Source organism: Oryx dammah, unplaced genomic scaffold (genome assembly GCF_014754425.2).
Source record: "Oryx dammah isolate SB20612 unplaced genomic scaffold, SCBI_Odam_1.1 HiC_scaffold_22, whole genome shotgun sequence".
Lineage (NCBI taxonomy): Eukaryota > Metazoa > Chordata > Mammalia > Artiodactyla > Bovidae > Oryx > Oryx dammah.
The window spans coordinates 57353781-57368345 of NW_024070206.1; the positions used below are offsets into that span (position 1 = coordinate 57353781).

At 45.6% G+C, this 14565-nt stretch overlaps 1 protein-coding gene across 1 annotated transcript in view; it reads right to left on the bottom strand.

Annotated features, from left to right (window-relative positions):
• Window positions 1-235: 235 nt before the first annotated feature.
• The window catches only part of FBXO15 (F-box protein 15), a 29808-nt gene continuing 15478 nt past the window's right edge, over window positions 236-14565 (bottom strand). The window contains exons 8-9 of the mRNA XM_040264355.1: window positions 1785-1909; window positions 236-618 (exon numbers count right to left, since the gene is read on the bottom strand). Of these exons, the coding sequence (XP_040120289.1) occupies window positions 349-618; window positions 1785-1909 (395 nt within the window). The 3' untranslated portion in view covers window positions 236-348. The remainder of the gene's footprint in view (window positions 619-1784; window positions 1910-14565) is intronic.

Genomic DNA, 14565 nt, shown 5'->3' on the forward strand with positions numbered 1-14565 from the left:
CATGATCTTTATTCTACACACACACACACCCCCAAGAGAAAACTTACCAGTTTCCAGTCTCATCCATTTTCTTGTATTTTAAACTGCAAAGGGCAGGAGAAGAGTAAATATTTTCCTTTTTTATTTTATGTGAATTTCCACTGTGATGTCCTACTTTCAGGTTTTTAAAATTTAACTTAATCTTCTATACGTTAACTTTAAAATGACCCAGGAATCATAACTTATAATGTGAAATAAGACACCGAACAGACCAGTGCTTTATTTTAACTCACGACAAACACCAGGAACAAAACCAATTAGTCCAACGAAAACAAACAGCAATAATAATTTGCCACCAATTGCTACTGCTTAGTATTTTGTCCCAAACCACTGGTTTACTTTTGCCAACCGCAGGTAAAGAGCCAGGCTGACGATAAAGTACTCCTCCGTCTCTTCGATCCACACCAGCTCCATGTGCAGCCTCCCTTCTGAATCGGAGTAGTCCACACAGTATGCCTCCCCCAAGAAATCAGGGCCGTCAGAGGGCCCGGGGCAGCATCGCACGCACACCAGGGAACTGAAACACCAGAAGGGCTTCCCGTACTCCTCCAAAAGAGTTAAGTCCATTATAGAGCAACTCTACAAAATAAACACAAACATGCATAAGTGGCAAGGATAAAAGGCCCAGCTAGAGCTGCTGGAGACATGGAGCCTCGTCATGAAGGACTAAGTGAAAGAGGAGGGAGAAGAGGACAGAGAGCAAAATTACAGGAGGCGGGAACAGCACGTGAAGAGTGTGGACTTCCTGACCCCTTAAGTCTGCCAGGTTGATATTCTGCCTTTGCTGGTCCTCAGGATCTACCATGATTTCAACATTCTCATACATGTTTCTGTAAGACTCATCTGAACCCATTTAAAAAAGCCAGGCCTGTGCTCCTGAAGAAATGGAACAATATTCTTTTGTGTACGAGAGATCTTTGCCGAAGCTTAAATACCTATTTACACGTACAATTAATAAAACATCTCATCACAGCAAAGAACAAGGGGACCAAGAGAGACGCCCTAGTGATAATGAGGTGCTCTTCATGCTCGGTGACAGCGTGGCTCTTGGCCTCGGTTATCACCCCTCGTCCCTGGGACGAGGCTTCCGTGCTCCTAGGCAGGATAAAGCCTAGCTCACTGGGGGCCTCTGCATCCACAGCAGAACCATCCCGTGGAAATCCAGTTCATTCCACAAAATACAGGAGAGGAGTGAGAGCCAGGGTGCCCATGGGCACAGGGGGCACCGGAGGAGCCAGACTGTGTGAGAACCACCTCCTCCACTACCCCAGCCAGCCTCCAGCCCCCACAGCAAGCCTCCCCGCTGTGCAGCTGGTTTGTGACAGAGGCAAACTCCGATTTAACTGTTCAAGGAAATATCTGTATGCTGGAACAGAACTGCAATATACTTTAAATGGGTGTAGGAGTTAAGACGCTTTTGAGTAAATGCAACTTGCCTGGTGCAACCTACAGCTCCACTCTTTCTCCATAAAACAAACAGCCAAAAGGGCTTCGAGGGAACGCGGGGGTGCAGTCAACACTGCTCAGAAACAGTGCTGAGTGCCACCCACCCACCTCGCTCAGTGGAAAAGAAGAGGCACTCAGTGCTGGATAAGTCAATCAACTGACGGTCAGCGGTAAGAAAACGTGCACGGCTCTTCCGACACCAGAACAATCAGTCGAGGACTTTCAAAGCAGCATCGCACATACACATCACCAGACAGGTTAATTATACAGAGACCGAGTACTTTAAGGAAAAAAATTACCTTTATACAGCCATCAAAACTATTAGTTTTCCAAGAAAGGCCAACTTTTCCAATAAGAGGTAGGTGTTCTGTGTTATTTTTAAAACTTATCACACTGAGCTTCATGTATTCATTTTCAAGGTATCCTGAAAAGATTGAGATATTTTAAATTACTATATAGCAACCAATGCAGGACGACAGGTCAAGATCCCTCGGGTCAGCCACTACAGGAAGCCTCATGGATCTAAGAGCTGGGTTTGGGGACAGAAGGAAAGAGAGACCCCGGCGTCTGGCCGAGGCCAGGGCACCACCATCTGCATCTGCATTCCCAAGACAGAGAAACGAGCGTGCCTCACTGGGGAGATGGGGAGACAGAGAAACGAGCGTGTCTCACTGGGGAGACGGGAGACCCCGGGGTGAGCCCAGATAGCACCCTGTCACCATGGAGAGGCCACTGAGAGGCAGGAGCTCCACTGATCTGATAGAACAGCAAGGAAAGTGGGGAAACAGAGCTGTGGAGCTTAGGAAAACAGGGGCCACAAAGTGCACAGAAAGGGCATTAAGTATGAGGGAGGAGAGAGACATTCAGAGAAAGGAGCAGGGAGGGCAGGTGACCGTGGACCCGGTCAGGGAAGCAGCCCCCGCAGGGCGTCTCCTCACAAGCACATAAACGAGCAGAAATCCCGGCCCACGCAGACCGAGAGCTGAGACAGAGTCCAGGCCACCCGGACCAGCACTGAGCAGCCTGACCGCCGGGGCCGTCACGGTGGGGCTGCACGCAGGCCGGGGGGCCTGCGGGGCCGCTGACCCTCCTGCACCCACTGTAACTCGTCCTGCTAAGGCTGCATCAGCCATGACAGGGTCACGGGCCTTCAGTCACACGTGAGCTTTCTTCAGAGGCCACACCTGCCCAAGAGTGCGATGTGAGTCACAGGCCAGCAGGGAGAGGAGAGCCAGGAAGAGCAAAAGCTCTCTGACCTCACGCTGTTTCATTCACAGAACAAGAGAAAGCCAAAGCTGAGCTGCCGTGGGAGCCAGAGTCCTGTTCTGGGAACTTGGCACAGTGTCCTCACATAAGCACAACCGAAAGATCGGAAGCAGGACACAGGCTGTGAGCGGGAGTCCCATCGGGCAGTGCGGCTCCAGCTCCGCGGGGCCCATCTGCGGGTCCAGTCCAAGGGGCAGCCCAGGTCGCTCCTCGCCAGCTTCTCCAGCGAGGCCTCGGGGGAGCTGAGGCAATGCCATCCTGCCAAGCAGACGTGGCCCTGATCAGACCCGTGTCACCGCACAGCCACGCGGGGGACTGCCAGCTGGTCTGCGGGCCACGGCAGAAAACGGACTCCAAGGTACCACAGCCAGCGACAGCTCAGTGGCATCCGTCCGAGTTGATAAACATGAAATCTCTCCAGGAAGCGAGGACCGCTGCCATCACCAGACATCCTCCCTGTAGACCAGTAACGACACTGTGGCGTCTTCACGGTCAGCGCTCTCCCCACCAACCCTGGCAACCGCTTCCATCTCTGAGACAGAACAAGGGGAAGCTCTCTCTCCATGTAAGCAATCTACACACGGGACACAGGTGTGAAGGTGAGTGTACATAAAACGGGTCATGCTTCTGAGTATTTCCTGTACACCAAGCATAAGTTAAGCACTTTGTGCACAGCAGCTTAAAAGAACAGCCTGGAACAGGACTACTAATTAGACACTGTGCTTCTCTGAGCTCAGAGCTGAGAAAGCAGAGAGGCAAACAGCACCCTCTCAGGCCACACAGCAGGGAAGCGGCACAAACGTGACCCAGACCTTGTTCTGTGTCTACGACATATTACAACAGAGTAAAATGGATACAAAATCAGGGAAACAGGATCACCCTCTGGTTTAAATACTAGCTGAGAATGTATAATGTGGGTTTAGATTCTCAAGAGGCTTTGTTTTCATTTTACTGCCAGCAGAGTAGAAAGTATGAGTGCACAGACTAGACGTGCTGGGGAACCAGCTGCAGCCCCCCAACCACGGCTGATCCCTGGGCTCCCTGCCTGCCGCCCCAGCCCTCCTGTGACCGGGGGTGAGTGGCCTGGCTCCTGGCTGGGGCGCATCCCTGCTCGCCTGGGTCAGTGTGAGCAGCAGGCGGGGGCAGAGAAGGGAAAGCTGCCTTGACGGATGGGGCCAGGGGCACAGGCAGCACTCTGGGGTCAGCTCCTGGGGTGACAGGGTGATGCTCTCATGGGAGAAGCCACAGTCTCCAGGGAGACTGAGCCAACACATCCTCATTAAACTCCTGTGATGCTTAAACCATTCGGAATAAACTCTGTTGTTGGATCCCGTCTAACCTTAACCTGCCAACATATAAAGGCCACCCCCAAAACGCAGAGAAATACAACACAAGGCTCACTACCCTTGGCTTATAGAACATGCGCTTACAAGCACGAAATCTAAGAGTTGTAAGGACTTCATTTCAAACCCTACCCAGGCATTTACTAGCAGTGTGACCATGGTCAAGCTCTAAGCCAATCAAAATGAGAGATGAACAGAAAGTACTTTATAAAGCTGTGTGATTAATGGAACTAACAGTAAATAGTAACACTAGAGGATGGGTCATCATAAATGCCACGCTGAGCACTTTTATGTATTATCTCAGCAATAATAATCCATGTAAAGAGTTAAGTCTACTGCCAGCCAGAAAGATGCACCATGCTCATGGACGGCAAGACTTGAGACGGTTAGGATGTCCATTTACCCAAATTCGACATACAGGCTTAATAATCTCAATCATAATCCCAGCAGGTATTTTCCTAAACTTTCTATTTTGTATTGGGGTACAACTGGTTAACAAACACTGTTCTGAGTGTCTCGGGTGAACAGCAAAGGAATCCAACCACACATACACCATCCAGCAGGTATTAAATAACTAAATGATCAACAAAGAGTAAGATTTGACAAGCTGATTCTAAAATTCACATGGCAATGCTAAGGGCCTAAAATAGCCACACAATCTTGAAAAAAAGAAAAATAATAGACTTCAAGAATTACTAAAGCCATCAAGACAGTGTGGTATTACTATAAAGATCAACAGATGAACAATGTAGAACAGACGGGTCCAGAAAGAGACCAATACTTTTACAAGCAACTGAATTTTTGACAAAAACATCAAAATAATTCAATGAGAAGAAAAAGCCTTTTCACAAATGGTGTAAGAACAACTTTCTATTCATTTGGGAAAATGAAGTGAACCTCAACCCTTGCCTCATACTTCATACAAAAATTAATTAAGGATGTTTCACAGACTTAAACCATAACCCAGCTGGAAGAAAGAATATCTCCATAACCTGGTGCAGAAGATTTTTTTTTTAACAGAAAACAGAAAACAATACCATAAAACAAAAAAATAATAAATGAGATTTCATCAAAGTGAGAAACTTCTGATCACCAAAGTGGTATAACCATCAAGAAAATGGGGAGCTTCCCTGGAAGCTTAGTTGGTAAAGAATTCACCTGTGATGCAGGAGACCCAGGTTCAATCCCTGGGTCAGGAAGATCCCCTGGGGAAGGAAATGGCAGCCCACTCCAGTATTCTTGCCTGGAGAATCCCATGGACAGAGGAGCCTGGAGGGCTACAGTCCATAGCGTTATAAAGAGTCAGACACGACTGAGCAACTACACCACCACCACCGAGAAAATGAATAAGCAAGCCACAGCCTGGGAAAAATATCTGCAAAACATGTATCTGGTAAAGGACTATTACCCAGAATATATAAAAAGCTCTTACAACTGAGGAACAAAGAGACAAACTACACAGACACAAGGACACTCCAAAACAAGACATACAAACGGATAACGAGCATGTGAAAAAGTGCTCACCACTGGTGGCCACTAGGGAGAAACCACTACTGCCACACACCAGATCGGCTAAAATTTAAAAGACAGTAACTGCAGTGGTTGCCCAGGATATGGAGCAACCAGAACACTCAGACACAGATGATGAGAGTGTAAAATGGCACAACCACTCTCTAAAAACTGAAGTCTGGTAACTTCTAATACATAAAAATTTCTTATACATAAAATAAGATTGTCAACTTTCAATCCATAAACCTGCCCTAAGCTTCAACTTTTCAGCCCTAGGTATTTAGCCAAGAGAAAGAAAAATGTATGCCCACAAAAAAGACTTTCATAAAAATTCTATGGTAGCTTTATTCCTAACAGTCCAAACCAGAAAACAGCCCAAATTCCTTCTCTAGCAACAGGAAAACAGGTGAGCAAATTCTGGTGTATTTTTTCAATGGAATACAATTCGTCAATGAATAGGAATGACGATCACCCCTGCATCTCAAAGACACCATGCTGAAAGAGTCTGAACGCACGAGGACATACCGTATGAGCCCTACTGTGACGTCCTAGAACAAGCAAGACCAATCTATCGGTAAAGAAGGAAGCATGTATATGGGAGCTCTTGAACTAGTCCTGTAATTTTTCTAAGTTGGAAAGCAGAGGGGACAGTTACAGAAAATGAAGCACTCAAGGGTTAGCTGTTATCTTGATCAGTGTTCCTCCGAAGGCCCCTCTGGCGTACGTACCAGCCCCACTTTTCCCATCCAACCATAACTCCGGGCAGGGCCCACTTGAGTTCTCAGAGCTTCCTCGTCCCCCAGTGCCTTAGGGAGCTTACCCGTCACCCCTGCGGCTGACAGCACCCTTCTAACTGCGTTCATCTCTTCCTTTCCTAAACCCCTGTGTGTTAGCCACTCAGTTGTGTCCAGCTCTTCGGAGTGGGTTGCTGTTTCCTTTTCCAGGGGATCTTCCCAACCGAGGGACTGAACCCAGCTCTCCAGCATTGAACCCGGCTCTCCAGCACTGCAGGCAGATTCTTTACTGTCTGAGCCTCCAAGAGAGCCCTATACTCTTGAACATTTAAAGATACTGGACCGTTGATCTCTTTCCCGAAATAACCTAGTCTCTGGGAATAAAGGTCATGCCTTCTGTGGCATATTAATTATACTGCTGTTAACAGTTCTCATTTCTCAGCTATGATTAGAGTTCCTTTTTTGCATCACAAATAGAACATAGAAAAAGTGGGAAGTAAAGACAGTGGGGAGGAGAGACCAGTGATTTTTTCCTAAAGCAAAGAACACAGAAGGGGGGCAGGGGGTTCAGTTAGATTACAACTGCCTGAGGCAAGGACAGCAGAGCACAAGTTAACTAAACAGATAAACTGAACAAGACAGAACCCTCGATTACCATCTGGAGACGAGCTCAGGAGCACAAATAAATGGAACAGAAGCAACTCTCAGATGTCTGTGCAAGTTTTGGATAAAGAGGGAGGGAGACCCTATAAACCTAGAAATACATGCCACAGAGTATTAACAATTTACAGCTACAGAGACCTGATGCTACAAAGTAGTAATCAGGAACAAGACTCTAATGATCAAACAGAAATGGCACTGATTTTCAAGGTGAGAAAATCTCCTGTCGGCTGTCTAAAGTAAATCTCCCCTGGAATACACATGGCTTTGCTATTTTTCTCAGATAATTATCTTGAGATAATCTTCAGACACATCTGTTATTCCAAACCCCTGATATACATAAACTGTAAATAGCTAAATGCAGTTACAGACCAGGTCCCTGAACATGAAGAAAAAAGTCTGAGAGACTCAGTGGACATGTATTTGTGATTTTCTCTAAGGAACTTCTGGGCATTCATGAAGTCAGAATCTCAAACAGAAGTAAAGAGGCCAGAAATGCAAAAGAGGAGGAAAAGAGCTCCTGTAAAGGCTTCCCAGGTGGCTCAGTGGTAAAGAATCCACCTGCCAGTGCAGGAGACGTGGGTTCTGTCCCTGGGGTCGGGAAGATCCCCTGGAGGAGGAAACGGCAACCCACGCCAGTATTCTTGCCTGGGAAATTTCACCGACAGAGGAGCCTGGTGGGCTACAGTCCATGGGGGTGCAAAGAGTAGGACACGGCTGAGCAACTAAATAACAATGGACAGTTTCAGAACCTCAAGGCTCCTCCCCACAGGTCCTGGGTCCCCAGGCTGGGGCAGGTAGGGGGGCAGGGGGGCCAGCTTCAGGGGCCACAACCTGTGCGTCTGCAGAGGACCCTCCTGGTTTAATGTCACCATTTTGAACTGAATAATTTTCTCACAAGGAGCCTCAGAGTTCCATTTTATGCTGGGCCCCACAAACCCCATCGCCTGTCCCGCTTCAGGGAAAAGACCACTGGCTCCCAATGAGCCGTGACGTGAAATGCATGGAGGTCTGTGTTCTCCTGCCATGTGGACAGCAGTCTGTAGTGCCGATTTGTTCATAACGGGCCACCGAATGTGCAAACCAGGGAAAAGGTAAGCACCACCACTGACGAAGATGCTATACAAATTATCTGCTCTAATTTTCAAGATAATCACCACCTAGAAACGACTAAACAATTTCTAATGCCTTCCTGTTACCATAAATGTTGAGAGAGGATAATTTGACCTAGAAACACAGAAAGTAATCAGTATCAAGGAACAGAGGAAACAAAAAACTATTTTTGGAATCACAACCAATAAAAATGGGGTAACATACTATATAAGAAACATATCTCAAACAAACCATAAAAAATTTAATGTAGAATTTCTTAAAAAGAGGCTATCTGGGCTAAACAGTTTCTGCTCCTAAGAGATGAACAACCCTACTTTTTTGCAGAGTGAAAAGTTTCTCAGGCCCGTAACTTCCTTCAGATCCTTCCGTGTCTTCTACTGCACCTTACGGAGTATGGTACTATTTACTATTTAATCAGCATTTTAATGAAAAGCACATCACAAAATCTCCAAAGGATATAAAACAAATCTAGTAACGGAAACATAACCTCAGCGTATTCACTCACAATGACACAAAAATGAGTCGAGAAAGGCAAAAGACCTACGTGACAAACATTTCTCCTAAGGACAGGGAAGAAAACTTAAACAGAAGGTCCAGAGCCCTGAATGAAACCACATCAATCCCTTCCAAATTAATGTACACATTTGATACAAATCTGATCAAAATCCAAATAAGACACTTAAAATCTGGCCAAGCAATTATTTTAAATACATCTAAAAGAATAAATGGATGGAAATAACTGAGACATTTTCAATAGAAGTTTATTGGTAAGAAACGTTACCCTGGGAGAAGGACACATTTTTGTAACAAAATCCACAAGAAAAGCCTGGAGGAACTTCCTGCCTGGTAGAGTCACAGGGAGACGGGCCGACCCACAGCAGAGAAGGAGCCCTTGCGGGAAGGCAGAGAACTGCAGGCTGCCTGTGGTCGTGTTCCCAGCCCAGGGATGAGCCCCGGTCTCCCGCATTGCAGGCGGATTCTTTACCAGCTGAGCCACGAGGGAAGCCCTGGGTTTACAAAAGGAAGGGAGATCATCAAAAGGGAACACAGGTGAATGTCCACCTGGCCCTGCCAAGGGGGTACTTTTTACGTGTAAAAATCTTGGAAGAAACAACAAGATAAAATTACATACAATGAAAAATTTCTCTGGTGGTCCAGTGGCTAAGACTCCGCACTCCCAATGGAGAAAGCCAGGATTTGATCCCTGGTGAGGGATCTAGACCCTACATGCTGCAACTCAAGATTCCTCATGCCGCATTTAAGACCTGCCAAAATAAATAAATATTAAAAAAAAAAATAACAACAACACTTGGGGGGGAGGAGGAATGCAAAACATGTACAAAACTTAGAAGGCAAAAGATAAATGTTGAAAATATTTGCAACCAATATAACTCATATAGATCTAGTAGACATTTAAAACAGTGGACCCAATCAAACACAAACTAGAAATTCAGTTAGGAAAGAAATATGAAAACCAGCCAGCACTGGCATAGCCCCGTCTCCTGGAATACTCCTCACTTCCTTTCTCACCTGACCACATGTCACACACCTGTGGCGGGTGCCACTGCAGCTTGAGCAGCTTAGGTGCCCTAAGCAGCCCACCTGAGAGCTGCCTCATAACTGCCAACTCAGCTACAGTCCCCAGGCCTTTTAAAACAGTCAATACACACGGCTTTGCTAATTTTCTCAGATAATTATCTTCAGATAATCTTCAGACACGTCTGTTATTCCAAACCCTTGATATACATTCAACGTTTGCAAATTTGAAACAATCAAATGTCATTTTCACCTCTCAAATAACCAAACATTTTTCAAAATAATGCTCATGATAATAGTGGTATAATCATGGAAAAGGAGACCTAAATGCCCAACAGAAGGAGAACAGGTCAATAAAGCATGATAAAACCAAACAACAGGTTGTCAAACAACTTCCCAAAGTCTAATTTTTCAAAGGCTATTTAGTGACATGGGGAAAAAGCAGGCACTGCTCCCACAGTGTGGTCTGCAAATATAAACATAGCTCTAGACTTGAAAATGAGCCAAAAGAGAAACAAGAGTTGTCCTTGGGTGATTTTTGTTTTTTACAAATGTCCACATATTCAGAATTCTCAAATCCCATAAAAGGAAAAAGCCATTAGTTTTAAATGCATTTTGTAACAACTCAAATAAATGACACTAGCAGCATACTTTGTTATTTAAAATTTCTTTTCCTCTTCCTCTTTACCATCACTCTCCCTCTCAACACTGATAAAAAGTCTCAACATGCTGTACTGTGCAAAATCTTTTTCCTCCAGCTTCTGAAAATTGGTAATAATTAGCTTGATACTAAGATCAAAAAATACACATTCTTTCAGACTTTGCACTGTTGAACATGCTCTTTTTCAGGCTCGATTTACACTTCAAAGACACGAGTGGACCGCTTCCTGTCTGCTCTTCCACTGGGTGAACTGCACTCGCATCCTGAGACAGCCTACCCTTAGAAAGCTGAGGTCTGGAGACAGGTTTCAAGAGGATTCCTACCTCACCATTCCTCTCTGACTGAACAGTCTGTACTGACAACATGATCCATGCTGAATACTTTTCCTCCTGGGAGTCTGGAATGTGGGTGAGGCTGGCAGAGGGTGCCACGTGGCAGACAGCACTCGGCAGGTGGAGTCACGACTCGTGTGTAACTGCACGGCCCTGGGAGGGGTTCCTGGGTTTCTCTGGGCACGTTATGACTTCTGTACTTTTGCAGATGTGGGTAGATGGTTGGCACTGGGTCCCCAAGACCCAGAGGATCTACTGGGAAGACTCACAGGACTCAGGGCATAGCTATCTTAATGGCTAAGATTTATTACTGCGCGAGGATACAGAGCAAAGTCAGAGAAAAAGAAAAACCACAAGGGTCTGGAGGAAGGAGGTGTGAGCTGCCAAGGTCTTGCCACTGCCTTCTGCAGACTGCCTCTGCAGCCAGGCTAGGCTGCTCAGCGCCCTGCAATTCTAGGGCCATGAGGATAAAACATTTATCCTTGACAGGGGCACTGTGCTGTCATCCCCTCCCACAATGACAGAGCTGGAATTGACTAAATATACCACCTGGAACCACAAGTGCATTTCTCAAAAACCTAGAGGACGTCCGGGTTTGTACTCTGGCAAAGAGGGATGACGACTCTGATGGCAACAGCGCCCTCTGCTGGTCCGCATCGCGGAACGACAGGCAGAGGAAACATGCAAGAGTGTCCTGTGAAGCCTTATGGGGAAATGTCCCTTATGGTGAAAACAACAGAAGAAAGGCAAATTGAATTGCTCCCGTTACAGGCTCCCATTCTCTTTTACTCAGCCTCCTTCGTATCCTAACAATCATCTCACCTTCTCAGGGTATGTCAGCGTTCCGGCAGAGAAGGGCCCCCACCTGACACCCTTACGAGCCCACCGCCTTGAAAACACAGTCACACAGGAGAAAGCACACCCTAGAAGCACAACGCTGCAAAGTACAGCATACAGGAGACAGCAGCCAAGTGCTTGAGACCCTGGGCTCCGCAGTCAGCCCAGAGTGCAGCCGAAGGGAGCACTCCCAGCACAAGCTTCAGCCACTCCAGCAGTAACCTGGGAGGGGGCACAGTGCCCAGCCCACAGGCTTGCCATGAAGACTAACAAAGGCACGAAGCGTGCGGCAGGCACCTGTGACGAGGGCCCGCCCGGGTTCTCTGCCACCCTCGTCCTGTCCTCATCACAATCGAGGGCACAGCTCGGGCATGAGGGACGCACACAGAGCGCAGTCAACAGGACGTGGTGTTCCCTGACAACGAGGCAGGGGCAGTCCTCTCCTCTTAAGTCCCAGCAGCCCCCCCCTCCCCCCGACATGGACCTCGGCCCAGCCCCTGGAGGAGAGAGACCGTGTCAAGCCGGGAAGGCGGGACATGAAGGGCACCCGAGGACCCGGGGCTGGAGCCCTGCAGCGCGAGACCAAGCGCTCTGCCAGCAGCAGCCCCGGGCATGCACATGGCCCCTGGGAACAGGTGCACACGTTAGCAGCCCCTCCACGGTGCCTATCAAGAAGAGGGATGAGATTTCATTCTCTCTTTTAAATAACAGAATCAACGCAAATGGGTGGACGGACAGAGAAACTACTTTGGGCTCAATAAAAAGCAGAAAAAAAGGCAGGTGGGCTGTTTCTGGGCAGAGCAAATTCAAGCCCAGAATAAATCATTCTTTAGATCACCTTTCAATTCCTTCCAACCTCGAGAGTCCAAGATTCTGGGCATATAGGGAACTGGGGGGAAAAAAGGAAAAGAAAACCTGAAAGTTAAACAATATAAGCAGTCAACTCAAAAAGCTAGGAAAAGATCAAAATAAAGCCCCAAATAGATGATTTCTAGGCAGTTATATAAATCTTAAACTGATTCAGTTAGAAGTAGAAAACTTTCTTATGACTGAAAATGAAACAAATTTAAAACATAAAAAACTGAAAACTATAGTTTGAGTTTAAATGGAAAATACTAAAAACCAAATAACTGAAACTAGTATTTTTAAAATAAGCACATATATGAGAAGAGGAGCTTGTCTTAGGGACTCTAGGATGTTAACCTTCCCATAGAAGATGTATTAATGAAATTTACTATGTTAATAGTGTAAAGGAGAAGAAATCATACCATCAATAGTTGCCCAAATGTATTTCATAACATTTAATAATTATTCCTGATTTTTGTAAAAAATCCAACAAATCCAGGAATAGAAAGAAACTCAACTTAAGAGGACATATAACAAAAACCTAGAAGAAATGTACTTAGTGACAACATATTTTATTAACTTAATTCCCCATTAAGTTGGAAATACTCTCACAAAGGGGAATTTGCCAGTATCTTTCAATATTATATTTGCAATGTACTCTTTGAGCTAGCAATTCTATTTCTAAGAAAGTCTCCCAAAGACAAACTGACAAGACATGAAGAGGTATGTGAACAAGGCTATTCACTGTATATTCACTAAACCACTAACAGCAAAGGCTGGAAACCACAGAAAAAGACATTAACAAGTGAAAGTCACCCAGCCATGTCCAATTCTTTGCAAGCCCATGGACTATACAGTCCATGGGATTCTCCAGGCCAGAATCTGGAGTGGGTAGCCTTTCCCTTCTCTAGGGGATCTTCCCAACCCAGGGATAGGACCCAGGTCTTCCGCATTGCAGGCAGATTCTTTACCAGCTGAGCTACAGGGAAGCCCAAGAATACTGGAGTGGGTAGCCTATTCCTTCTCCAGCGGATCTTCCTGACCCAGGAATTGAACCAGGGTCTCCTGCATTGCAGGTGGATTCTTTACCAACCGAGCTATTGGGGAAGGAGAAAAAGAGAAAGACCTGTATCTTACTTTAAAAACTAATCTTCAGAATAAATTATTAATTGGACAAAATGAAGGAACTTCAAAGGGAGTCTAGTATGTCATATTTCAAAAATTGGGAGAAATATGAATACATTAATATATAGCATTATGTATTCAAAATGAAACATTGAAAGAACAAACTTCGGACTAATACGAAGGATTACCTTTGGAGGAAGGGAAAGAACAGAAGTGAAGAGAGAGGGAAGAAGTAAACATCTCTGAACTACATTGTTTTACAACTTCAACTTTCGACCATATAAATGTGGTATGTAATTTCTTAATGTAAAAACAGAAGCAAAGCGATCCTGAAAAATAAAGTCAACTGAAGCAAATCACCCTAATTGTATATCAAGGTGATAGCAAACCACACAGAGCAGAATTATTTTAGGTGACTTAACTTTTTCTAAGGTGATATACATATCTTAAGCACATAAAAAGCCACAAGGAAAATCTTAATTAAAGTAACATGTAATGTGTGCTTAGTCACTCAGTCGTGTCTGACTCTTGCGACCTCATAGACTGTAACCTGCCAGGCTCCTCTGTCTGTGGAATTACTCCAGGCAAGAACACTGGAGTGGGCGCCATTTCCTTCCCCAGGAATCAAACCCCCACCCAGGAATCAAACCCCCACCCAGGAATCAAACCCAGGTCTCTGGCATTGCAGGCAGATTCTTCACTGACTGAGCTAAAAGGAAAGCCCTAACATGCAATAGGTTATTACTAATATCAGTATTCCGGAGGGGGGGCGGGGGTTGAAATTTTATATATTTTGATGTTGTTTGGAACAAAGACTTTCAGCATAGGAAAAGAAATATAAGTATATAAAAATGATAGGTGAATTAAAAACCCCAAGATCTTTGATTTAAATGAATGCGTAATTTATTTCTACATATTATAAAGTCAACAAACCTCATAGCTCTGCCCAGTGAAAACCCTAGAAGAGATGAAAACCCAAGAGCAACAGGCGTCCTTAGGATATAGATTATGATCTCTAAATGCCACAGTCTATAGTGAGAAATAAAGGAAACAGAGGTCCTGGGGAAATGGCCAAGTCCAGGTCTGGGTGGGAAACAGACAACATGGGCTTGGAGCAT